Source organism: Chiloscyllium punctatum, chromosome 22, assembly GCF_047496795.1.
Source record: "Chiloscyllium punctatum isolate Juve2018m chromosome 22, sChiPun1.3, whole genome shotgun sequence".
NCBI classification, from domain to species: Eukaryota; Metazoa; Chordata; class Chondrichthyes; order Orectolobiformes; family Hemiscylliidae; genus Chiloscyllium; species Chiloscyllium punctatum.
In genome coordinates, this window is record NC_092760.1 from 27609663 (window position 1) to 27636836 (window position 27174).

The 27174-nt window shown below is 44.4% G+C and overlaps 1 protein-coding gene across 1 annotated transcript in view; it reads right to left on the minus strand.

Moving 5' to 3' along the window:
• fbxo3 (F-box protein 3) overlaps window positions 1-25748 on the minus strand; it is a 55570-nt gene extending 29822 nt beyond the window's left edge. Inside the window, exons 1-5 of the mRNA XM_072591930.1 lie at window positions 25600-25748; window positions 23052-23141; window positions 18602-18765; window positions 17246-17360; window positions 11729-11933 (exon numbers count right to left, since the gene is read on the minus strand). Of these exons, the coding sequence (XP_072448031.1) occupies window positions 11729-11933; window positions 17246-17360; window positions 18602-18765; window positions 23052-23141; window positions 25600-25709 (684 nt within the window). The 5' untranslated portion in view covers window positions 25710-25748. The remainder of the gene's footprint in view (window positions 1-11728; window positions 11934-17245; window positions 17361-18601; window positions 18766-23051; window positions 23142-25599) is intronic.
• Between the last annotated feature and the right edge of the window lie 1426 nt (window positions 25749-27174).

Here is a 27174-nt window from a genome sequence, read left to right on the forward strand (position 1 = left end):
GTTAGGTTGATTATTAGGTGGGTGCTGCAGGGATAGGAGTAGGGGGGTGAGTCTGGGTGAAATGCGCTTTAGAGAGTTGGTGTGGACTTGCTGGGCTAAATGGCCTGTTTCCACACTATAGGGATTCTATTCTATAAAATTAATCTCCATCTGCCATTTGTCTGCCCACATCTGCAATTGATCTATGTCCCTCTGTATCCTTTGATAAGCTTTTACACTATCCACAACTCCCCTGAGCTTTGTGCCATTTGCAAACTTACTAACCCACCCACCTACATTTTCATCCAAGTCATTTTTATACATCACAAACAGCAGAGGTCCCAGTACAAATCCCTGCGAAACAGACCTCCAGCTAGAAAAACACCCGTCCACTACGACTCTGTCTTTTATGGATAAGCCAATTTGAAATCCAAATGACCAAATGAGTATGGATCCCAGACATCTTAATCTTCTTGATAAGCCTACCAGGAGGGATCTTGTCAAAACTCCCTGTAGACAACATTGACTGCTCTACTCTTATTGATCACCCATAACAGCAAATAAATCAATCAAGTAAGACATGACCTGCTTCACATGTCCCTCATTCCACCACGTTTTTCCAAATGCACGTGAATCCTATGCCTAAGAATTCTCTCCAATGGCTTCCCAATCACCAATGTGAGACTCACTGGTATACAGTTCCCTTCTTGAACAGAGAAACAATGTTAACAACTTGCCAGTCTTCAGGGATCTGGCCAGTGGCTAAACAGGAAACAAAGATCTTGGTCAAGGCCCCAGCAATCTCCTCCCTTGCCTCTCTCAATAAGTTGGGGCAGATATAATCAGGTCCTGGGAACTTACCCACCTTAATGTTCTTCAAGAGACATAACATCAATTCTTTCTTGATCTCAAAATGCCCTAGCATACTAGCAAGCCCTACACTAATTTCATTATTGTCCATGTCCTTCTCCTGGGTGAATACCCGATGCAAAGTACTCATTTAGGATCTTGCCCATATCCTTTGTCTTTATCTTTAGTAGTCCCGCCTTCACCCTCTTGTTTTAATTTTTAAAATGCCTTGAGATTCTCTTTAACCAGACTCACCATGGCCCTTCCTTACCTGCTTGCATTCTTTCCTACTTTCTTTATATTCATCAAGGCTCCTGTCCAATCTGAGATTTTTAAACCTTATATACGCTTCCTTTTTCTTTATTATTAAATTCAAAATATTCCTCGCTATCCAAGAATCCTATACCTTGTCATCTTTGTTTTTCCTCCTTAGTGGAACAGGCCACTGAACCCTGATCAGTAGGCATTTAAACAAACTCTCGCATGTCAAATGTGGACTGGCCCAATTACAGCTGCTCCTAATTAACTTTAGGACAGCAAAGTGGCTCAGAGGTTAGCACTTCTGCCTCACAGTGCCAGGGATCCAGGTTCAACTCCAGCCTTAGGCAACTGTAAGTATGGAGTTTGCACATTCACCCTGTGTCTGCATGGTTTCCACCGGGTGTGCCAGTTTCCTTCCACAGTCCAAAGATGCGCAAATTAGGTGGATTGGCTATGCTAAATTGCCATAGTATCCAGGGATATATGGATTAGGTGGATTCGCTTTGGGAAATGCAGGATTACAGGGATAGGGTATGGGTGAGAGTCTGTGTGGACTTGTTGGGCCAAATGGCGTGTTTCCACACTGTAGGGATTCTGTGACACTTAACTTCTGCATGATTCTTATTGCTTTCTATAAGGACTTTGCACCTGAGCGTTATGATCACTATTCCCAAAAACGCTTGCCTACTGACGCATGAACCATTTGACCAGATTCATTCTTTAGAATTAGGGATAGTACTGCCTCATGTCTGGCAGGACTATCTACATACTGGCATAAAAGCTGCCTTGGATGCACTTTAAAGATTCTATCCAATCTAACCCATTCAAACTATGGCAATCTCAATTAATGTTAACAAAATTGAAGTCCCCTACAATATCAACCTTTTTTCACACACATCTTTGTGATTTGTCTACATACTTGCTCCTCTATCTCCCTCTGACTGTTGGGAGACCGGTCATACATTCCCAGTGAAGTAATCACCTTCTTTTTAATTTCTAAGCTCTACCCAAATGGCTATATTGGAAGACTCTTCTCGCACAATCTCCCTCATTACTGCAATTTCCTTTGTCAATAATACAGCGTCCCAACTACCCCTAGAATTAGGGGGCATAGCCTCAAATTAAAGGGTAGCAGATTTAGAACTGAGTTGAGGAGGAACTTCTTCATCCAAAGAGCTGTGAATCTGTGGAATTCCCCGCTCAGTTGAGGCTAATTTGTTGACTGTTCCTAAGGCAAAGACAGATAATTTTTGAATAATAAAGGAATTAAGGATGAGTGGGTGGATAAGAGGAGATGAGTCCACAAAAAGATTGCCACAATCTTACCGAATGGTGGAGCAGGCTCAAGGGGTCAGATGGCCTACTCCTGCTCCTATTTCGTATGTTCTCGTGTTTCCTGCTATCTACTAGAAATGTCAACACCCTGAACTGCGTATCCTGTCCTTCCGTCAACTATATCTCAATGACTCAGCAATATCATATTCCCATGTGCTGATCAACACAGTCCATCTGCCTTACCTTACTCCTTGCATTAAAATAGATAACATTTTACTTTCACACATGCGCCTAGTCATACGCATGTTTTCTCCGCCTGTTCTAGCATTCCTTCTATATCTGATTGGGCTTTGCTCCTGACTTTATGTCTGCTCTTTCCCCCACACTCCTGCTCAATTAGTTTAAAACCTCCCCAGCAGCATGAGCAAACCTCTCAGCGAGGACACTGGACCCATTCCAGTTCAGCTACAAACTGTACAGCTTGTACAGGTGCCATTATTCCAGAACCTATCCCACAGACCCAAAGGTCTAAAGCCCTCCCTCCTATTCATCCTTTTAGCCACGTGATTCATCTTCCTATTCCCATACTTAGTGACACATGGCACTGGAAGTAATCCAGAGATGACAACCTTAATAATCTCTCTTTAAATCTCTAAACTCCTGTAGAGTCACAGAGATGTACAGCACGGAAACAAACCCTTCGGCCCAACCCATCCATGCCGACCAGATATCCCAACCCAATCAAGTCCCACCTGCCAGCACCCGGCCCATATCTCTCCCAAACCTTTCCTATTCATATACCCATCCAGATGCCTCTTAAATGTTGCAATTGTACTAGCCTCCACCACTTCCTCTGGCAGCTCACTCCATACACGATGATCATTCAGGGAGACCTTTAGCCGAAAGAAGACAGACACTGATAATGACAGTCATTGTGTGATTTTGAAATTATGTTGATATAATTTTAATACAGGTTTTTATTGGAGCAATATATTGTTATAGCGTTGGAGGCAGATAACAAGTAGTTATGTGAAATTAGGCCTTAGAGTTATGAATAGTTGTTGTTTAATCTTACTTTTAGAGTTAAGAAATAAATTGATAATATTTTCTTTAACAAATGGAATTTGGGAGTTCTCTGTCACTCATATTTCAACAGATTACAAGATGAGGTAAACTTTTCTGGGTGTTTGGTTTAGTTAGCATAAGGGTTCACCGCCATGTCATAACAGTTTGGGGGCTTGGGTCCGAGATTTGGACAGGTTTAGACAGATCCGGTCTGAGATTTGAACAGATTTGAATAGATTTAGGGTATGAAATATCCCAGCAGATTTAAACACTTGCCGATTAGTGTCCTAGATCTTTACAAACATAGGTAAGAAAATTTGTTTACTTCTGGTTGGTTAAATTAAATAAGCAAGAGAGCGAAAGAGAAAAGGAGAGAGAAAGAGAGAGACACTATTGAGTGTCCTTGATAAGTATATACCTGTCAGGCAGGGAGGAAAGAGTCGTGTGAGGGAGCCGTGGTTTAATAAGGAATTGGAATCCCTTGTTAAAGGGAAGAGGGCGGCCTTTGTAAAGATGAGGCGTGAAGGTTCAATTGGGGCGATTGAGAGTTATAAGGTAGCCAGGAAGGATCTGAAGAGAGAGCTAAGAGCAGCAAGGAGGGGACATGAAAAGTCCTTAATTGGTAGGATTAGGGAAACCCAAAGGCTTTCTATAGGTATGTCAGGAATAAAAGAATGACTAGGGTAGGAATAGGTCCAGTCAAGGATAGTAGTGAGAAGTTGCGTGTGGAGACTGAAGAGATTGGGGAGACACTGAATGAATACTTTTCGTCAGTATTCACTCAGGAACAGGACATTGTTGCTGACGTGAATACTGAGTCACAATTCATTAGAATGGACGGCTTTGAGGTATGTAGGGAAGAGGTGTTGGAAATTCTGGAAAGGGTGAAAATAGATAAGTCCCCTGGGCCTGATGGCATTTATCCTAGGATTCTCTGGGAAGCAAGGGAGGAGATTGCAGAGCCATTAGCCTTGATTTTTATGTTCTCGTTGTCTACAGGAATAGTGCCAGAAGACTGGAGGATAGCAAATATGGTTCCCTTGCTCAAGAAGGGGAGTAGGGATAACCCTAGTAACTATAAGCCGGTGAGCCTCACTTCTGTTGTGGGCAAAGTCTTAGAGAGAATTGTAAGGGATAGGATTTATGAACATCTGGATAGGAATAATGTGATCAAGGATAGTCAGCATGGTTTTGTGAAGGGCAGATCGTGCCTCACAAACCTTATCAAATTCTTTGAGAAGGTGACTAAGGAGGTGGACGAGGGTAAAGCGGTAGATGTGGTGTATATGGATTTTAGTAAGGCGTTTGATAAGGTTCCCCATGGTAGGCTACTGCAAAAAATACGGAGGTATGGCATTGAGGGTGAGTTGGAGGTTTGGATTAGGAATTGGCTGGCTGGAAGAAGACAGAGGGTACTAATTGATGGTAAAGGTTCATCTTGGAGTGCAGTTACTAGCGGTGCTCTGCAAGGATCTGTTTTGGGACCATTGCTGTTTGTCATTTTTATAAATGACCTGGAGGAGGGGCTAGAAGGTTGGGTGAGCAAGTTTGCGGATGACACGAAAGTCGGTGGAGTTGTTGACAGTGAGGAAGGAGGTGTCAGGTTACAGCGGGATAAAGATAAGCTGCAGAGCTGGGCAGAAAGGTGGCAAATGGAGTTCGATGTGGGTAAGTGTGAGGTGATTCACTTTTGTATGAGTAACAAAAAGATGGGGTACTGGGCTAATGGTCGGATACTTGGTACTGTGGATGAGCAGAGGGATCTTGGTGTCCATGTACTCAAATCTCTGAAAGTTGCCACCCAGGTAAATAGTGCGGTGAAGAAGGCATATGGCGTACTGGCTTTTATTGGTAGAGGAATTGAGTTCCGGAGTCCTGAGGTCATGTTGCAGTTGTATAAGACTCTGGTGCGGCCGCATCTGGAGTATTGTGTGCAGTTTTGGTCACCATACTATAGGAAGGATGTGGAGGCACTGGAACGGGTGCAGAAGAGGTTTACCAGGATGTTGCCTGGTATGGTAGGAAGATCGTATGAGGAAAGGCTGAGGCACTTGGGACTGTTTTCATTGGAGAAAAGAAGGTTTAGGGGTGACTTGATAGAGGTATACAAGATGATTAGGGGGTTAGATAGGGTTGACCATGAGAACCTTTTTCCACATATGGAATCAGCTATTATAAGGGGGCATAGCTTTAAATTAAGGAGTGGTAGGTATAGGACAGATGTTAGGGATAGATTCTTTACTCAGCGAGTCGTGAGTTCATGGAATGCCCTGCCAGTAGCAGCGGTGGACTCTCCCTCTTTATGGGTATTTAAACGGGCATTGGATAGGCACGTGGAGGATAGTGGGCTAGTGTAGGTTAGGTGGGCTTGGATCGGCGCAACATCGAGGACCAAAGGGCCTGTACTGTGCTGTATTTTTCTATGTTCTAAGAAAAGGGGAGGGGGGGAGGGGGGGAGGGAGAGAGAGAGAGAAAGAGAGGGGAAAAAAAGAGAGAAGGTTCTCAGCTGAGCAAAGAGAGTGAGAAGAAAGGGAAAAGGAAAGGTATCTCATTTGTATTGTTTGCATTTGGAGATGCCCCAAATGAATCTACTCAGTTAATATTTGGAAATGAAGTGAGAAAACTTTTGAAATTAATTAAAGAGAAATTGACAGGACCAAAATCCTGTCCAAAATCTCACACATGAATTATGGATCTCAACAGCACCTGAGGGGGGCAAAGCAGCATAGAATGAAGAAGGTGGCAGAAAAAAACTTCTAAAATTCGGACATTTTCCTATGGGAATGATGTAATAGTATTGTTAGTAGTAGTCGGAGATCACTTCAAAGCCAGATTTAATGGTCCCTATCAAATTGAGAAAAAGTTGAATCAGGTAAACTATCTGATAAAGATGCTGGATAGGAAAAATACTCAGGTATGTGATGTGAATATGTTGAAACCTTACTATAATAGACACAGGGCACTGGAGAAACAGGTGTTAGTTACTGCACCGCAGAGTGAGGAATCAAATTCAGATGTTGTGGAATTTGGTGTGCTTCAAAATACATCAAACAAGAGGAAGTCCTTGAGGAGTGGGATATGTTAGTGAGCCATCTGTCTCAGGAGCAAAGAGCCCAGTTGAAAGGTTTGATGCAGCACTATGGGGACATATGCAGGAATAAGATGGGGAGGACTAATGCTACTGTGCATGAGGTAGAAGTAGGGAATGCTGTTCTGATAAACAACACCCCTACAGACATAATCCTTCCAAGGCCACATAGGTCCAGAAGGAAGTGGATGCGATACTCAATGAAGATATTATCGAACCAAGTCAGAGTGAGTGGAGTTAGACAATCATGTTAGTTCCCAAACCTGACGGGACTCAACGATTTTGGACTACCAGGTCAATGCCGTAACAATATCAGACTCATACCCAATACCAAGATTGGAGGACTGTATAGAGAAATTTGGGCAAGCCAGTTACACCAAAAAGGTGGACTTACTGCATGGTTATTAGCAGGTACCTTTATCAGAGAATGCGAAAGAAGTTTCTGTGTTTGAAACCCCAAATGGGCTATATCAATTCAAAGTGATGCGTCTGGAATGAAGAACGCATCTGCCAGATTTAGGGGGATACACACAGAAAAGGGGATAAACGTGAAAAGTACCTTATACAGAGGGTGGTAGGTACCTGGAACACGTTGCTAGCAGAGGTAGTTGTTGCTGGCACTGTAGATTAATTTAAGTTGTGTCTGGACAGATGCGTGAATAGGTGAGGAGCAGAGGAATACAGATCCTTAGGAATTGGGTGATAGGTCGAGAGGAGAAAGTGAGGACTGCAAATGCTGGAGATCAGAGCTGAAAATGTGTTGCTGGAAAAGCGCAGCAGGTCAGGCAGCATCCAAGGAACAGGAGAATCGACGTTTCGGGCATAAGCCCTTCTTCAGGAATCAGCGATAGGTCTAGACACTGGATTTAGGCTGGCACAGGCTTGGAGGGCTGAAGGGCCTGTTCTTATGCTGTAAGTTTTCTTTGTTCTTTGTTCTATCTCAAAGACTCATGAATAGTTATGGCTGGGTTAATAAACTATGCAGTTTATTTGGATGATGTAGTGATTCTTAGTAAGTCATGGAAAGATCACATGGTACAACTGGCAGAGCTCTTTGAACAATTAATAAGCGCAAAACTGGTAATAAACTTAAAGAAAACAGAATTTGCGAAGGCAGAGGTGACGTTCTTGGGACATGGAAGATCGACCCCAAGGAATACCAAGGCGAAGGCCATCAAGGAATTTCCATGACAAACCTTGAAGAAAGAGGCGCTTCGATTTTTGGGACTAAGTAGATTCTATTGCAAATTTGTTCCCAGCTTCAGCAGCATAGTGGCACCGCTAACAGCTTTACTGAAGAACAACACAAAGTTTTGGTGGACAGAACAATGCCTGAAGGCATTTGACATTTTAAAAGCCGTATTATCCTCTGCACCAGTTTTAGCGACACAAAGATTTTTTTTGAAATTTTTCAAAGTTGCAATCAATGCTACCACATAGCAGTTGAAACTGGACTGCTACAGGAAGATGATGATGGAATTGAATGGCCAATTGGTTACTTTTGAAAGAAATTCAACACCCACCAGATAAAATTCTCAACCACTGAAAAGAAATTATTGAGTTTGGTACTGGCCTCAGAACATTTTAATGTTTATATGACAAACAATGTGTCAAAGCCAGTTGTGTACACGGACCACAATCCTCTTATATTCTTGGAACGATTTAAGGACAAGAATAGAAGACTATTGAGTTGGAGTCTTATGTTACAATTTACAAATTGTACATGTCGGTCATAAAAATGTAATAGCAGATGCATTATCGTGGATTTCAAGGATAAAGTATAGATAAGATTGAACAGATACAAATGCTTTGTGTGTGTGTGCAGAAATTAATATGAACTTAGATTAATGTTTTATGTATTTCATTGTAATGGGGTTAAGAATTAGAAAACAAAAATGAACCAATCGTTTCATTATGATGGTTCTTTTTTTCTTAAGTGGAGAGTTGATATGAAGTTGAAAGTGTGTCCTGTACATTTAAGAGAGTGAATGCTGTTCTGCATTACAAGCATCTGTCAATATGACTAGCTAGCAGTTTCAGAGTACACTGGAAGTTTGAAAATATGTAACATTTGGCTGTGAAATACATACCTGAGTTGATTGCTGTTTTGACAACAATTTGAATTTAACCAGTTTAAATTATGCCTCAGGATAATTAAACTCAGACTTGATTGGGTTTTTTGTTATAGAGTTGGAGGCAGATAACAAGCTGTTAAGAGAAAGGGGGTCTTAGAGTTGTGAATAGCTGTTGTTTAATGTTCACTTTTAGAGTTAAGAAATAAATTGATATTATTTTCTTAAACAAATGAAATTTGGGAGTTCTCTGTCACTCATTTTAACAGATTATGAGGCGAGGTGAGCTTTTCTAGGTGTTTGGTTTAATTAGCAGGAGGGTTCACCACTGTGTCAGAATAAGATCCTGATAAAACAAAAACTACTGGAAAAACCCAGCAAGTCTGGCAGAGAAAGCAGAGTTCACATTTCAGGTTCAGTGATCCTTCTTCAGAACCAATAGTAGCAGGAAAAGGTGGTATATATGCTGAAGACAAGGTGTTTGTGGGGTTGGGGAGGGGTGGGGGGTGTCGGTTCATGGGAAGCAGTGAGGAGTTGGGCAGAGATGGAACCCAGAGAGAGAGAGAGAGAGACAGAGACAGACGGAGAATGCCAGTTAAGCAGACAAAGGGATGAATGGTATCAAGAAAATAGGTAGGTCAAAACATGTTGGCTATGCTGAAAGCAGCCCATATCATGGGTGGGTAAAGGTGGTTCTAAAACTATTGAACTTGATATTGAGATCTGATGGCTGCAGGTCCCTAAACTGAAAATGAAATGCTGCTATTCCAGTTTGCTCTGAGCCTTACTATAACACTACAGCAAGCCCGAAACAGATTTTTGGCCAGGGAACACAGTGGTGTATTAAAGAGGAGGCAATTTTGTTGACAAAACGTGGATGGTCTGCAAAATAGTTGCCCAGTGTACATAACATCCTGGTAAATCTCTTCGCCAGTGGTATCACATTCCTACTCAATTCCAGAACTGAATACAGCATCCTAGCTACGATCCAGTTAACATTTTGTACAGTTCCAGCATAATATCTCTGCTCTTCAAACTGATGCCTCAACTAATAAAGAGAAGCATTCCATATGCCTACTTAATCATTTCATCTACCTTAACAGACTGAAGCATGTGTACATGCCTTGATCTTCAGTGCTTCCCAGTATCCTACTGTTTCTCTTCCCTTGTTTGTCCTGTCCAAGTGTTGTCACCTCGCATTTATTGGATTGGATTCTATTTGCTATTAATTAGCCCATCTGACCAGCCCATCTAAATCGAGCACAGTGGCTCAGTGATTAGCACTGCTACCTCACAGCGCCAGGGACACAGGTTCGATTCCAACTGTGGGTGACTGTCTGTGTGGAGTTTGCACATTCTCCCTATGTCTGCGTGGATTTCCTCCCACAATCCAAAGATGTGCAGGTTAGGTACATTGGCTGTGCTAAATTGTCTATAATTTTCAGGGATGTGTAGGTTAGGTGTATTAGTCAGGGGTAAATATAGGGTAAGGGGAACAGGTCTGGGTGGGTTACTCTTCGGAGGGTTAGTGTGGACCCGTTGGGCCGAGGGCTTGCTTCTACACCGTAGGGATTCTATGATTCCTGTAATCTAAGGTTATCTTGCTCACCATTTACCACCAAATCAATTTTGCATCATCAATGAACTGATGATCAATCCTCCTACATGGAGACATTAAAAGGAAATGGCAGAGCATTTCAGAAGACACAATCTGTGTGAGCTTTGCGAGACTAAGTTTTAATTTATTGCTTTCTTATTACTTGGATTTAGATAAGTTGGACTTGTGTTTATTGAACCAGCATACGAATAGAATTTAGTTCAATAAGGGAATAGTTAGTAGTTGGGCGGGGGTGGGAATTGTTTGGTTTGATAGTAACTCTGTTAGTTTGTTCACTGTTAGGGTTAAATAAATAAGTTGTTACTTCTAAAGCGGATATCAGGGATTCCTTTCATTTAACTACTCTTAATAGATAATGAGGCATAAGGCAGGCTTCTCTGGGTGTTTCGGGTTTGATTGTTAGAAGGGAACTTCTACGCCTGCGTAACAGGTTGGGGCTGGTGTCTCGGTTTCATTATCAGAGGGGTTTAACCCTTTTCCTCTTTGTTACAACCATCATGCTCTGTTTTCTGTCAGTCAGCAGGTTATGCAATCAATTTGCCAAATTTCCTTAGATCCTACAGACTCTTACTTTTGCTACCAGTCTCCCATGCGGGACTTAAAACCTTGCTGAAGTCCAAGTTCATGTCAGTAAAAGTATTTTGCTTATCTACATAATTGGTTATCTCTTCAAAACATGCAGTCAAGTTGGTCAGACGTCACTCCCCTCACAAAAACCACGCTAAATGTTCCAGATTAATCCCTTCCTCTCCAAATGCAGATTCATTCTGCTGCTCAGAATTGCTTTCAATAGTTACTCCATCACCAAGACTAGATTGACTGGCCTGTAATTTCCTGATTTATCCCTTGCTTCCTTCTTGAATATCAGTATCTCACTGGCTGTCCTCTAGCATCACTCCTGTGGCCAGAGAGGAATTGAAAATTTATGCAAGCATCTCTGCTACCTCCTCTCTTGTCTTCTCCCTAATTTCTTTCCCCATATTGTCCCCTCGTTAGTGAACAGTAACCTAAAGCTTCATTTAGAATATTCTTACATCCCCTGGCTCCACACACAAGTATGTGTAAAGGTCAGGTCTTTGCTTATTGTTAACCATGATGTGGAGGTGCTGGACAGGGACGGACACAGTTTTTAAAAAAAATCACACAACACCAGATTATATTCAACAGGTTTATTTGAAAGTACAAGCTTCCGGAGCACTGCTCCTTCGTCGGGTAGCTGGTGACAAAGGAGTTTGAACTTCCAAATAAATCTGTTGGACCATAACCTGGTGTTGTGTGATTTTTAACTTTATTTTTAAAAGAAGTGACCAGATTCTTATTTGCAAAGGAAATTAAAGATTATTGGGAGTGGACTGGAATGCGGAGTATAGAACACAAACAGATCAACCATGATCACATTGCATGATGAAGTAGTCCTGATGGCCTGTTCCTAGTTCATCAATATGTCACTGATCGTATAGCCCTTTGTAGCAGCTGCAAGGTGGTGGAGAAATATTCACTTGGCATCACAGTCGTGCTTACCACACAGTGGTAGAAGATGTCACTTCGTTTGCGGCCTTCCACCTCGTCCAGCGCCATATACTGGCTGAGCCCAGTGTGAATGCAGAACGTCAGCGGGAGGCAGTGCTTCAAACCTTTGCGCAGCTGGAAACCCCCAGCGGCCGTCTCAATGTCCAAGAGATCCTCAGAGCGGTAGTGACTAGAAAGCGCCATGCTGCCCATCAACCTGTCATGTATAGAGGGTTGGGTGAGGGGGGAAAGAGGGAGTGGAGGAGAGAGCATCAGTTTGCCTTCAGTCCTAAACACAGAACTAAAATACATCAGACACCTGGCTGTGACATATCACCTATAAATGCTGGAGACAGTAACACAACAAACTTTGTTTTAACTGGCACCGTTATGAACTAGCATCCTCGATAAACTGGCAAAAAAATTATCAACCTCAAATATAGTATTTGAAGTATTTTACAGTACTATTCTGTCCAATTATTATAATTTATTAAAATCTGTTTACCTCAATGTAAATATATTTGCTGTTCAATTGAATGGTCACATGAAATATCAACTATTGATTCAATTTCAAGTCAATTTCTCCTCGATGTCCAATTAGTCAGTCAAGGGTGTGGGTGAGAAGGCTCTCTGCTGTTAACTTTTACTTAAGGCAAAACTGCATTATTATTTAAGTGATTAATGCTGTAAATTAAGTAAAACAGTGATGTATATCCTCCCTGCATTATGCTTCTATTAGTTAGTCTGTGTTTTTACATTGATACATGTAGGTCTCTTGATTATCCAGAATACTGATCAACTGGCACACATCCTGTCTCAAAGATGACTAATATAACGTTTTCTGTGGTTCATGAATTAGGACGATGAGCTGTCATAATTTGGTCAGGAGAGTGGACACTATTGGCTTGGCACAGCTTGCTCATTTCTAATCTCTCACAGGTCAGGAGTGAGTGAGTGAGTGAGTCAGTGGTGAGTGATGAGTGAGGCGAGTGAGGTGAGTGAGGGTGAGTGAGGGTGAGTGAGGGTGAGTGAGGGTGAGTGAGGGTGAGTGAGGGTGAGTGAGGGTGAGTGAGGGTGAGTGAGGTGAGTGAGGGTGAGTGAGGGTGAGTGAGGGTGAGTGAGGGTGAGTGAGGGTGAGTGAGGGTGAGTGATGTGAGTGAGGTGAGTGAGGTGAGTGAGGTGAGTGAGGTGAGTGAAGTGAGTGAAGTGAGTGAAGTGAGTGAAGTGAGTGAAGTGAGTGAGGTGAGTGAGGTGAGTGAGTGAGTGAGTGTGAGTGAGAGTGAATGAGTGAGGGAGTGTGGGTGAGTGGGTGAGTGAGTGAGGTGAGTGAGTCAGTCAGTGAGTGAGTGGGTGAGTGGGTGGGGTGAGTGAGGTGAGTGAGTCAGTCAGTCAGTCAGTCAGTCAGTCAGTGAGTGAGTGAGGTGAGTGAGGTGAGTGAGGTGAGTGTGAGTGAGGTGAGTGAGGTGAGTGAGGTGAGTGAGGTGAGTGAGAGTGAGGTGAGTGAGGTGAGTGAGGTGAGTGAGGTGAGTGAGGTGAGTGAGGTGAGTGAGAGTGAGGTGAGTGAGGTGAGTGAGGTGAGTGAGGTGAGTGAGGTGAGTGAGGTGAGTGAGGTGAGTGAGGTGAGTGAGGTGAGTGAGTCAGTCAGTCAGTGAGTGAGTGAGTGAGTGAGTGAGTGAGTGAGTGAGTGAGTGAGGTGAGTGAGTGAGGTGAGTGAGGTGAGTGAGGTGAGTGAGGTGAGTGAGGTGAGTGAGGTGAGTCAGGTGAGTCAGTCAGTCAGTCAGTCAGTCAGTGAGTGAGTGAGTGAGTGAGTGAGTGAGGTGAGTGAGGTGAGTGAGGTGAGTGAGGTGAGTGAGTGAGTCAGTCAGTGAGTGAGTGAGTGAGTGAGTGAGGTGAGGTGAGTGAGGTGAGTGAGGTGAGTGAGTGAGGTGAGTGAGGTGAGTGAGGTGAGTGAGGTGAGTGAGTCAGTCAGTCAGTGAGTGAGTGAGTGAGGTGAGTGAGGTGAGTGAGGTGAGTGAGGTGAGTGAGGTGAGTGAGGTGAGTCAGTCAGTCAGTCAGTCAGTCAGTGAGTGAGTGAGTGAGTGAGTGAGTGAGTGAGTGAGGTGAGTGAGGTGAGTGAGGTGAGTGAGTCAGTCAGTCAGTCAGTCAGTGAGTGAGTGAGGTGAGGTGAGTGAGGTGAGTGAGTGAGGTGAGTGAGTGAGTGAGTGAGTGAGGTGAGTGAGGTGAGTGAGGTGAGTGAGTGAGGTGAGTGAGTGAGGTGAGTGAGTGAGGTGAGTGAGTGAGGTGAGTGAGGTGAGTGAGGTGAGGGAGTCAGTGAGTGAGGTGTGAGTGAGGTGTGAGTGAGGTGTGAGTGAGTCAGTCAGTCAGTCAGTGAGTGAGTGAGTGAGTGAGTGAGTGAGTGAGGTGAGTGAGGTGAGTGAGGTGAGTGAGTGAGGTGAGTGAGGTGAGTGAGGTGAGTGAGGTGAGTGAGGTGAGTGAGTGAGGTGAGTGAGGTGAGTGAGGTGAGTGAGGTGAGTGAGGTGAGTGAGTGAGGTGAGTGAGGTGAGTGAGTGAGGTGAGTGAGGTGAGTGAGGTGAGTGAGGTGAGTGAGGTGAGTGAGTCAGTCAGTCAGTCAGTGAGGTGAGTGAGGTGAGTGAGGTGAGTGAGGTGAGTGAGGTGAGTGAGTGAGTGTGAGTGAGTGGGTGAGGTGAGTGAGTGAGTCAGTCAGTGAGTGGGTGAGTGGGTGAGTGGGTGAGGTGAGTGAGGTGAGTGAGTGAGTGAGTGAGTGAGTGAGTGAGTGAGTGAGTGAGTCAGTCAGTGAGTGAGGTGAGTGAGGTGAGTGAGGTGAGTGAGGTGAGGTGAGTGAGGTGAGTGAGGTGAGTGAGGTGAGTGAGGTGAGTGAGGTGAGTGAGTCAGTCAGTCAGTGAGTGAGTGAGTGAGTGAGGTGAGTGAGTGAGGTGAGTGAGTGAGGTGAGTGAGGTGAGTGAGGTGAGTGAGGTGAGTGAGGTGTGAGTGAGGTGTGAGTGAGGTGTGAGTGAGGTGTGAGTGAGGTGTGAGTGAGGTGTGAGTGAGTCAGTCAGTCAGTGAGTGAGTGAGGTGAGTGAGGTGAGTGAGGTGAGTGAGGTGAGTGAGGTGAGTGAGTGAGTGAGTGAGTCAGTCAGTGAGTGAGGTGAGTGAGTCAGTGAGTGAGTGAGTGAGGTGAGTGAGGTGAGTGAGTCAGTCAGTGAGTGAGGTGAGTGAGTCAGTGAGGTGAGTGAGTCAGTCAGTCAGTCAGTCAGTGAGTGAGGTGAGTGAGTGAGTGAGTGAGTGAGGTGAGTGAGGTGAGTGAGGTGAGTGAGTGAGTGAGTGAGTGAGTGAGTGAGTGAGTGAGTGAGTGAGTCAGTCAGTCAGTGAGTGAGTGAGTGAGTGAGTGAGTGTGAGTGAGGTGAGGGAGGTGAGGGAGGTGAGGGAGGTGAGGGAGTGAGTGAGTGAGTGAGTGAGTGAGTGAGTGAGTGAGTGAGTCAGTCAGAGTGGGTGAGATGAGTGAGTGAGTGAGTGAGGTGAGTGAGGTGAGTGAGGTCAGTGAGTGAGTGAGTGAGAGTGAGGTCAGTGAGTGAGTGAGTGAGAGTGAGGTGAGTGAGTGAGTGAGTGAGTGAGAGTGATTGAGTGAGGTGAGTGAGGTGAGAGTGATTGAGTGAGGTGAGTGAGGTGAGTGAGTGAGTGAGGTGAGTGAGGTGAGTGAGGTGAGTGAGTCAGTGATTGAGTGAGGTGAGTGAGGTGAGTGAGTCAGTCAGTGAGGTGAGTGATTGAGTGAGGTGAGTGAGGTGAGTGAGTCAGTCAGTCAGATGGCTATGGGTCTGAAGTCACACGAAGGCATGACTAGTAAGGACAGCAGATTTCCCTCCCAAAAGGACAATAGTGACATTTTATGAGAATGGTTTTATAGTCACTATTAGACTAGTGTTCAGATTTATCAAAGGAATTCAAATTTCATTTAGCATGGAGGGATTTGAACTTACAGCATTAAATTGGCAGGTACTCATTTAGATGCCAAGGCAGGTGAGGCAGAAGATGAGGACCAAGGAGAAACCATCAAAAGTTTGTGGGTGGGAAGAGGAAGGATTTCAAGCAAAAATGGGACAAATCGAAACTGAGAGAATGGCACAGAGTCTTTCCAAGGAGCAGGATGGAAGGAAACGTCGCCGAGGGTTTGCAATGAATGTTAGTTGACAAGCCATTACTGGAAAACGAAGGTGCAGCAGTTGAGGAAGAGAAGGGCTGAGTTAAAGACAGACCAACTCCATTACAATTTCAGCTTTCCTTTTGTCCCTGGTTAAACCCAATAAGAAATTGAGAACAAAATGAGTGAGGTTTCCCAGTTCCAGAGAGGGCAGGAAGAATCCCCAATCCAGTGGCTGGGAGCCACCCACCACCTAAATTGGACCAGCTCTAAGTGCCACAAATGTGAATACTTTCCTTCCACAGATACTGTCTGACCTGCTGAGAATATCCAGTAATTATTTTTGCTACTTCAGATTTCCAGGTGATTTTTTTTTCCCAAACCAAACTCCAAGTGCCTTGCTGACAACGAGCTCAGTCAGAAGCAAGAGGCTGGAGGTGGATGAGGACCACGCAGCAGCTCAGGTAAGGAAACAGCAGGGAATCTTCAGGATGGCCAGATGGAGTTTGGAGAGTCAAGGGATTGTGGTGAACAGGGAAGAGGCGATCTCAAGAATCTGGACGTATTGAATTGGCAGACAATGCAGGAGGGAAGCACAGATGAAGGTGACAAGACGCTGGACAAGGTGACAAAAGTTAGGGTCAAGATAGGAAGGAATCCATTCAGTACAGCCTTGCTTGCGACTTGTGAAAAGGGGTTGAAGCCCAGTTATTTGGTCTTGCAGAATAGGGGCTCGTATAATAATCCCCAGGGCAGATCAGGTCAGGGACAAATTTGAAGAATATGGATTGATATTCATTCGAGTAATCAAACTGCTCGGTATGGATTTCTTTATGACACAGAAACCATGCCACCATTGTAAGCAAGGAGGTTTCATTTTTGTGAGTGCCACATACACAAGCTTCAAAGATGCATGTACAAACAGAGAAAACCTCCAGAAGGCAAGAAACTAAGAACAAAATTAGACAAATTTTCCAGTTCCAGAGAGGGCAGAAAGAATCCCCAAGCCAATGGCTGGCAGCCAACCCCACTTCAGTTGCACACACAGCGAGGAACCGAGAACGCGACCTTCCATATGGACGAGGAACCGAGAACGCGACTTTCCGTACGGACAGCGAGAAACCGAGAACGCGACCTTCCGTATGGACAGCGAGGAACCAAAAGCATGAACCTCTGTACATCCATTGTGGAACCAAGAACATGAAGCCCTATGCACACATAGCCCATGAGGAACTGAGAAACCTTCTGTATACACAGATACATGACTATCTGTATATACACCAGAGGACAATACCCTTTGTATATATAGCAAAAAGCTAAGAATGCAACCTTCCACGAAGCATGCTGCAAAACTGATTACAACTCAATGTACTCACAGCTCAGTTGTATCTTACCCAGGGACGACCAGTCGCTGCCCATTATGAATGCGAAGGGAACAACGATAATCATTGGGGAGCTTGAACTGAATTCGCCGTTCGACGGCATCTAGCTCTTCTTCAGTCAAACCCACTGCAAAGGAGGAGGCCAGGCGTCAGAAACTAGTCCAGCTTTTTATACAATGAGAATATATCAACAATATTCAATAGTACACAATCTACAAAAAAAACACATACAAGTGCATACAATATACAAACAACAGTAATAGAAAGTAAATCAACTATAGCAATAACATATACAATTATATGCAGTAAAACACAAATGATAAATCAACTGTACTCAACAATATACAGACACAGTCATTCATACACAAACCCAAAAATACACAGATAATACACAAACAGTGTCGTAACATACAATGCACAAATAGTGCAGTAGTATACAGACAGTAAAATAATAATACGCAAACAGTAATAATACAGACTCTACATAAATAGCACAGTAACAAATATGCAGACAATACAGAAATAGACAGTAAACGTGGTTAAATGGCATCATGGTTAGCACTGCTGCCTCAGAGTGCGAGGGACCTAGGTTTGATTCTGGCCTTGGGTGATTGTTCAAAATCTGGACATTCTCCCCATGCTCCAGTTTCCACACTCAGTCCAAAGATGTGTAGGTTAGGCAGGTTGGCCATATAAACTGCCCATAATGTTCAAGGACGAGCAGGCCAGGTGGGAGAGCCATTCTAACTCCAGGATTACAGGGATAGGGTAGGGTCGGAGTGGGATGGTCTTCACAGGGTTAGTGCAGACACCATGGGCTGAACAAACTCTTTCTGCACTGCTGGGTTCTATGATTCTATAATACAAACAATACACAAATGGCACAGCAATACACACACAAACAAACAGTGCAGTATGATACAGACAAATAACAGCTGTTAGTACGCAGACAAAACACAAACAAGACACTAATACATAGACATTACATGGGAAGCACACGAATAAATAGGTAACAGTCCAAGAGACCAGACCAGTTCTCTTTCCATCTTCTTCAATTCACCATCCCATCTCACTTCAGCTCCTCACTCATTTGACTCTCTGAAATCCTTCCTCCACTCTGCCCATTTCCCACTGCTCTCACTAATACATCGAACATCTCCTCATTCTCTGTAACCCAGTGAGGTATACAAAGGAGTGATGTTGACTTCACACATGGACAGATATCAATGAGGTCTAGCTGAGACTGCAGCTCATTCCTTGAGATCACTACACCAGCATCCTCCCGCTGACCAGCCCATTCTCGTTACCATTTCACCTTATCCCTATCTCACCACTCTATAGTATAAATGGCTAGTCTGTTACAATTACCATTCAAAGAGGTAATCATGCGAGGACATCTCCTCTCCAGGTATTCTTTCAAATCCTGCCAGGCCTTTTTCAACTGGCTGTAGTGATCAATGTAGCGACCCAAATCACAGTAGAACTGGCGGAAAAGCTCCATCCAACATACATTCCGCTGCATTTTATCCTCCCTGGCAAAAAACCGTCAAGAAGATGTGAGTGATACATATTCAGTGAACCAAACTTTTAGCCATGCGGATACGCAATAGACAACAAAAGCTCACACATACACAAAACACTCTCATCCCCTGTTACAAACATTTAGTACACACTTGCACAAGCATACACTGACTCCCAAGCACACATGCCTGCACATGCGCACGCACATTTGCACAAACACTAGCTGCAGAGATAGATAATTATAGGATGTCTGCTGACAGGACAGCAAATTGACATTTATTCTGTCACATCTAAGCTAACTCTCTGCAGAACAACTCTGCAAGTCAGAGTTAGTTCAGCTACGTTAACTGTCAAGAAAGTAAAACAAGGCTGGATATTCTTTCCTTCAATGCTAGGGATTTAGTGGGTAAGCTTGATGAGTTAATGGTGTGGACTGACACATGGAAATATGATATTGTTGCCATCACAGAGACATGATTGAGGGAAGGGCTGGACTGGCAACTTAACACTCAGATCAAAGGAGATTTGGGCAATGCAGAAGAGGGTGTAGAAAAGGTAATGGTGTAGGAGTGAATTATTGCAATAAAGGAGCGATATCTTGGAAGGGTCCTCAAATAAGACTTTACAGTTATAACTTAGGAATGTTAAGGAGGCAGTTACTTTCCTGAGAGTATGTTATAGGCCCCCATAGAGTCAGCGGGAAATAGAGGAGCAAATATATAGACAGTTAAGGCATCTAAGAGTCACAACTGGGTATTTATTCTAAGGGATTTCAACTTTTCCAATATAAATTGGGATTATTACAGTGTTAAGGGTTTAAAGGGGTGGATTTCTTGAAATGTATTTCGGAGAGTTTTTTTTTGTATCAATATATAGAAGGCCCAACAAGGGATGGATGGATGGATGGATGGATCTGGCTCTGGAGAAAGAAATCAGGTAAGTGTTCGATGTGGCAGTGGGGAAGCATTTTAGCAATAACAACCATAACAGGCTCATGGCTTTGAGCATGTCGAAAGAGAGCAATTCAGCTGTGGCCCTCAACAAATACAGAAAGTGCCGGAGGGAACTTAATAGAGCAGTTAGAAGAGCAAAAAGGGGGCATGGAAAAAGTACTTGCGAATAGGATTAAAGGGAATCCTAAGATATTTTAGCGATACATATAGGGAATAGGTTAACCTGGAAAGATTAGGGCCTATTAAATATTCAGGGGACAATATACATGTGAAGCCACTGGATATTTTAAAGGTGTCGAATGAATACTTCTCTTCAGTCTTCACTCTGGAAAAGGAAAATGTAAGTACGAATTCAGGAAAAGGAACTGAGGGGAACTTGAAAAGTTTGACACAGGAAGAGAGACATTGTAGGCTGTTTCGGGTTTAAAAACTGATAAATAACCTGGCCCAGAGGAATTGCATCCCAGGCTGCTATAGGAGGCAAGGCACAAAAGTGCAGGGGCTCTGACACAGATGTTTAATATGCCTCTGGCCATGGAGGAAGCGCCAGACAACTGGAGGATAGCTAATGTCGTTGCAGTTTTTAAGAAGGGCAATAGAGATCAACCACGAAATTACAGACCAGTGAGTCTCATGTCAGTGATAAAGAAAATAAAGGAGAAAATTCGGGAGGAGGGAATTAATATCCACTTGGAAAGGCATAGGTTATTCAGGGATAGTCAGCATGGCTTTGTCAAAGGAAGGTCATGCCAGCAAATTTGAGAGAATTTTTTGAAAATGTAACGAGAGATGTTTAGTTGATGTAGTTAATATGGATTTTAGCAAAGCTTTTGACAAGGTCCCATATGGGAGACTGACTGAGAAGGTTCAGGAAAACTTGTCAAGATAGACAGAAACTGAATTGGTCATATGATACAAAGTGCTGAAGACTGTTGGAGTGACTGGAGGCCAGGGTCCAGTGGGATACCAGAAGGATCAGTACTGGGACTGTTAGTGTTTATTGTGTACACAACTAATATATCTGTATATCACACACTATACAGAAAATGTGGCGGGAATGTTCAGAAAATTTGCACATGACACCAAGATTTACAGAGTGATTAAAAGTGAAGATGGCAGTAGGTTAGAGGAAGATACAGATGTGTCGGTCAGATGGCCAGACCAGTGGCAGAGTCTATTTAACCCTGGTAAGTGCGAAGAAATGCACTTTGGAAGAAGAAATAAGGTGAAAGATTATTTAATGAATGGCAGGACACTGGCTAGTTTAGAGGAACACCGGGATCTTGGGGCAATTATTCATAGATCTCTGAAGTCAGCAGAAGCACGTCAACAGGATAATTAACAAGGCATATGGGGCACTTGCTTTCATCAGTCATGACAGATTATAACAGCAAGCAGGTAATGTTGGAGTTGTACAGAGCATTGGTCAGGCCGCAACTAGAGTACCATGTGCAATTGTGGTCACCTCACTTCCTAGATGTGATAGCATTGAAGGGAGTACAGAGGAGTTTCATCGGGTTGTGGCCTGGGATGGAGAAATTGAACAATAAGGAGAGACGAGAAAGGTTTAGATTGTTTTATCCAGAGCAGCAAAGACAGAGGGGGAGCATAATTGAGATGTATAAGAACATGGGGGGTATGGACAGGGTGAATAGAGGGCAGAGTTGAAAAGGACAGCAGATCACACTGCATCCAAGGAGCAGGAGCATTGATATTCGGGCAAAAGCCAGTCATCCGGAATGTGATGAATGAGATCACGGAGCAGTCCACACCTTCTCCTGAAGAGAGAGCAACTGTTTACCTTGATTGAGGGGTTAAATTACAAAAGGGTATAGATTTAGGGTAAAGGGCAGGAGATTGAGAGGTTTTAGGGAAAAAACATTTTCACTCTGAGTGGTGGGAATCTGGAATGCAATGCCCAGGAAAATAATGGTGACAGGAAACCTTACAACTTTTAAAAAATACAACAAGGTGACTCAGTGGTTAGTACTGCAGCCTCACAGTGCCAGGGACCCAGGTTCGATTCCAGCCTCAGGCGACTGTCTGTGTGGAGTTTGCACATTCTCCCTGCCTCTGTGTGGGTTTTCTCTGGGTGCTCCGATTTCCTCACACAAGCCATGTGCAGGTTAGGTGGATTGGCCATGCTAAATTGCCCACAGTGTTCAGGGATGTGTAGGTTAGGTGCATTAGTCAGGCGAAAATGTAGAGTAATAGGGTTAGGGAATGGCTCTGGATGGGTTATTCTTCGGAGGGTCGGTGTGGACTTGTTGGGCCAACTGGCCTATTTCCATACTGGAGGGATTCTATGATAAGATTCTGTATTCTATTTAGATGAGAACTTCAAATATCATAACATTCAAGGATATGGGACAAGTGCAGGAAATTGAAATTAGTGCACCTTTAATAGTAGTTATGTCGGGGCAGACTTGATGGGCCAAAGGGCCTTTTCTACACTCGAGGAATCACTTGAACCAGTTTTGCCCAATAGCCCTGAAATTTTGTTCTCTTTGATAATGATTCACTTTGCTTATGAGAGCCAAAGTTGAACCTACTTCTGCCATTTTGTGAACTTCCAGGTTTTAAGCGCTCACTTTAAAGAACTTTTCCATCAGTCATTGGTGGCTTTTCCTCAAACTGGTGACATCTGGTTCTCAACCAATTTGTTAATGGGAGCAGATTTGAGAGAATGACACGTGATTTTGAATCCCTTGATCATAAGACCACAAGAAATCAGAAAAGAAATGGTCTAATGGACGCCTCCTGCCTGCTCCACCAGTCAATTAGATCACGATTCAACATTCTCCGTATATGCTTTTACTGACTTTTTCCATATTCCTTGATTTCCCGGGGAGAAAGTGAGGACTGCAGATGCTGAAGATTAGAGGTACAGGGCAGAGTTGGAAGAACAGAGAGATGCAGGGCAGAGTTGGAAGAGCAGATTTGGGTTTGGTTAATGTCTTTTTCCAAGTGTAGGGGAGTCCAAAATTAGACTGGATATGTTTAACATGAGAGGGGTAAAGATTTAAAAGGGACCTTGGGGTCAACCTTCTTACACAGAAGTCTGTGTATTAGATACCAGAGGAAGTGGTAGAGGCAGGTACAACTACAACATTTAAAAACTTACAACATTTGGACAGGTACATGAATAGGAAAGGTAACGGACCAAACACAGGCAAATGGGACAAGCTCGGATTAGGATACCTGGTCAGCATGGACAGATTGGACATGGTTCCGCACTGTCTGACTAGTGAAGCGCACAACTCAAAGAGCAGTTACTAGTAAACAGGGAAACCACCCCCAACATCATCCCCCCATCTCTTTCAGCCCTTGGCCTCAGCACTTACATGGTCAGCAACCAGTATTTCTCACAGAGCCTCTTCCACAAGGGGTCATGACTGCAGAGTTGATTAAATCTGCGACAAACAGACCGGCAACTGGAAGGGTGAAGCAAAAACGCAAGATCAGCCTGAACCAAGATACTGGTCAAGAAATTCAATCTAATGCCAATATCAGGCCTTCCTGTTGGCATCATCCTCTCCCACTTCAACCTCACTCCATGGTTTGCATGGCCTAATATGTGCTTCAACCTTCATTGCCCAATCATAGAACAGTGCAGCCCGTCAAATGTGTGCCAGCTCCTTTGCAGAGAAACTTTGTTCGTGCCTATTCCATCACTCTCCCTTCAGATACTGACAAATATTTCTTCTTCAAATATTTCTCCACTAGCCTTCTGAAGATGGTGAGCGGGGCTCCAAAAGATCCATCCCAGCTTTGTGCACCAACCTGCCCCGTCCTGGCTGTGCACATCGATTTAATCCATCAATTCCATCTTGGCTCTGTGGATCTAGCTGACCCATCCCAGGTGTTTATCCAACTGGCCCAGCCCAGCCCATCCTGATCCTGGCAGCATGTCTCCACCTGATCTATCCCAGCAGCATGGGTAGCCACCATTCTTGGCTGTAGATCCATTAGTCCAATTCGGACTCTATGTATCCACATGCCCCACCCTAGCTGTGTGTGCGTCCACCAGTTCCACCCTGAATCTGTGTTTCCACCAGTTTGTAGCCCATGCCGCACCCGGCTGCATGTATCTACCAGCCCTATCCTTGCTACGATTATCCACCTGCCTTATCCCAGCAGTCCCATCCCAGGTCTGTATATCCACTCAGCGTGTACCCACCAGTCCCATCCCAGCTCTGTATATCCACTCAGCATTTACCCACCAGTCCCATCCCAGCTCAGTATATCCACCTGCCCTATCCTGGTGATATGTAATCAGCCGCCCTGTTCTGATGACATGCATCCACCAAACCCTGTCCAGGCAACAGAAATCCACCTCCCTTATCTGTGCTGTGTACATCCGCCCACCAGCTGCATGTCTCCACCCGCCCTATCTGCACTCTACACATCGTCAGTTCACCCTTACACAAGTTTCTGTGAATTGTGTCTGGATTTCTGAAAGCCAACATGGAACATTCCAGCCTGCAAACTCAAGCTCCATCTCATTCCAAGCTTCTGAACCAGGCATTTTCCCCCTGTATGTGAGAAAATCTGTGGTCACTCTGTCATGCAGCAGGTCTCTCTCTCATCCACATCCAAAGTTGTTATTCTAATGTCCGGATAAATGTCTCTAGCTATCTCTATCTCCTTCCCCTTTCATTTCGTACTGATGCCTCTTCCTTACTGACTTTTCTGCCCACTTACCCTGTGCCAACCTGTCATTCCCCATCCTGCTGCCTCTGCACTCTTTAACCTCTCACCCCTCTCGCTCCTCTATCCTCTACCTCACTTTTTTATCCTCACCCTCTCACTCACATTCTTCATCTCTCAACCTCCTTCTCCTTCCCTTTCACACCACTCTCTTTATCTCCATTACATTCTCTCCTCCTCCCTTTCACTACCCCTCACCTCCACCTGTGACTGAGTTAATCCAGAGCTCACTCTCTTGTCTTTTTACAGAACGCCAGAGTGCTCAGCATTTATTACCCATCCATAGTTGCCCTTGAAAAGGTGATGGTGAGCTGTTTTCTTGAACAACTGTCACCCTTGGGATATAGGAATGCCCAAAAAGCTGTTAGTGGCACAGCTCCAGGATTCTGACCCAGCAACACTTAAGGGACAACAATATATTCCCCAAGTCAGGGTAATGAGTGGTTTGGAGGATAACGTATAGCTGGTAAGTGTTGCCATGCATGTACTGCCCTTGTCACTCTGTGTAGTAGTATTTGTGGGCTTGGAAGGTGCCAAGAAGCTCTGGCGAATTTCTGCACAGCATTCTTCAGCTCATACTTTCTGTTGACACTGAGTACTGATAGTGGAGGGAGTCGACGTGGTGCCACTCAAGTGGGCTGTGTTTGTCCTGGATGGTGTAAACCTTCTTGAGTGCTGGGGCTGTACCTATCCAGACAAGTAGAGAATATCCCATCACACTCTTGACTTTTGCAGAGAGGCTTTACTCACTGTAGCATTGGTATGCTCTTGTAGCCACTGCATTTGTGTGGCAAATCCCAGTTGGGTTTCTGGTCAATGGTAAGCCCAGGAATCTGAAAGTTTGGATTCAGGGATAACAACACCATTGAATGTCAAGGGGCTGCTGGTTACACTGCCTCTTATTTGAGTTGGTGTTTGCGTGTTACTTCTCACTTTCAGCCCAAGCCTAGATATTGTCCAGATCTTACCACATTTGAACATGAACTGTATCAGTACCTGCGGAATGACGATAAGTGCACTCAGTGCTCAGTGCCCTGTTTCCCTGCCCACGCCATCTCTGTCTCTGTGTCGGCCTCCACCCCCGGCCTCACATCGCTCCATTCACTGTCCACCCCTGACTCCGTCACCACACCTGACCCTGACCCTGACATTCCCACTCCCCCTCCGTCCCGCACTCTTTACCTGACCAGGTCTGTATGATCTAGGAAGCTGAAGATTAGCAGGAGCGGCTCGGCGGGCAACAGCGCAGCGCTCAGCGGCTCCGAGGACAAGGCCTTGCTCTCTTCCGCCATCTTGCCGAGCGGCGACACCACCGCCAGGCCCCGCCCATTTCGGAGTGGGTTACCTGAAATGCCCCGCCCACTGAGTGAATCCCCGCCCACTTAGGGACAGAGTCTGTGCATGTCCCCGCCCTCCGAGTGAATCCCCGCCCAATGAGGGACGGACACTGTTCAAGTCCCCTCCCTCCGAGTGAATCCCCGCCCAATGAGGGACAGACACTGTTCATGTCCCCGCCCTCCCAGTGAAGCCCCGCCCACTGAGGGGCGGAGTTAGTGCATGGCCCTGAGAGTCACGTTTGCAATATTAATATTGAGTTGTACTTTCAGCATTTAATGCCATTACATTTCACATTCATGGGATTACAGGTTACGGCCTTTCGGCCCAAACCCGGACTCTCATCTGAGACAGTCATTCTCTCCTTTCTCTCCCCTACTCCTTGCGACTGGCACAGTCTGTAGGTCGGCTTGAAGTCTCTGCTGATGCTCCTCCTGCCTTTCACTACCCCTCACCTCCACCTTGTGTCTGAGTTAATCCAGAGCTCACTCTCTCGTCTTCTCCAACCTCTAACCCTGGCACTCTGCCTCAGACTCAAGTAACCTGACTTTACATGGTTGCCTGACTGATCAGTTTTCACGTGGAGAGCATCTTCAAGATAACCCCCATTTGGGGCAAACTGCAGCAGATGCTGGCAGTAACCAGAAACGTTACCATGCTCTTTCTCCAAGGATGCTGTCTGACCAGCACAACTTGTTTTCAGTTCCAGACAACCTCATTTAAAAGGTTCAACACCTTTTCACAATCTTTCTCAGATGCAAGAAAGCTACTATTGTGAAGAAACAAATACTGAAGCAGCATGTTGGTGAAAGACTTTTCGAAGGAAAGAATTTTCAAAGTTGTGTGACTGCAGAAATTAACTTCAGGGTGTGATCATGGACTGTGATGCTCCAAATGTGCCAAATGTAAAGGGGAAGACATTTTTGTTGTATTTGCTAGTTAATGAAAGATTTAATTTAGATCATATCTGATCTTATCAAAATTGGCCTTCCTCTGTTGAAAACTTTGATTTCAGTTCCACCCCTCTCCCTTGCATAACAATCTTGAATCTAATGGAGTTAGGATCGCCAACTGTAAAGTGTTCTTCTGCTGATACGTCAACCCCTAGTCCAACTTACCTAAGATTAAGTCCATGATCATCCTCTCTCCTTCAAGGCCTTCTACATACTGGCTAAAAAGCTGTCTTAGATGTATTGTAAGAATTCTGCTCTCTCAAACCCTTCACACTGACTATTCCATGATGTGGAATTGCTGGTGTTGGACTAGAGTGGATAAGGTCAGTGTTATGGCACGGCGGTGAACCCATCTGCTAATTAAATCAAACAGCCAGAACAGCTTATCTCGTCTCGTAATCTGTTAAAGTGTGAGTAACAGAGAATTCCCAAATTCCACTATCTAAAGAAAAAATATCAATTTATTCTT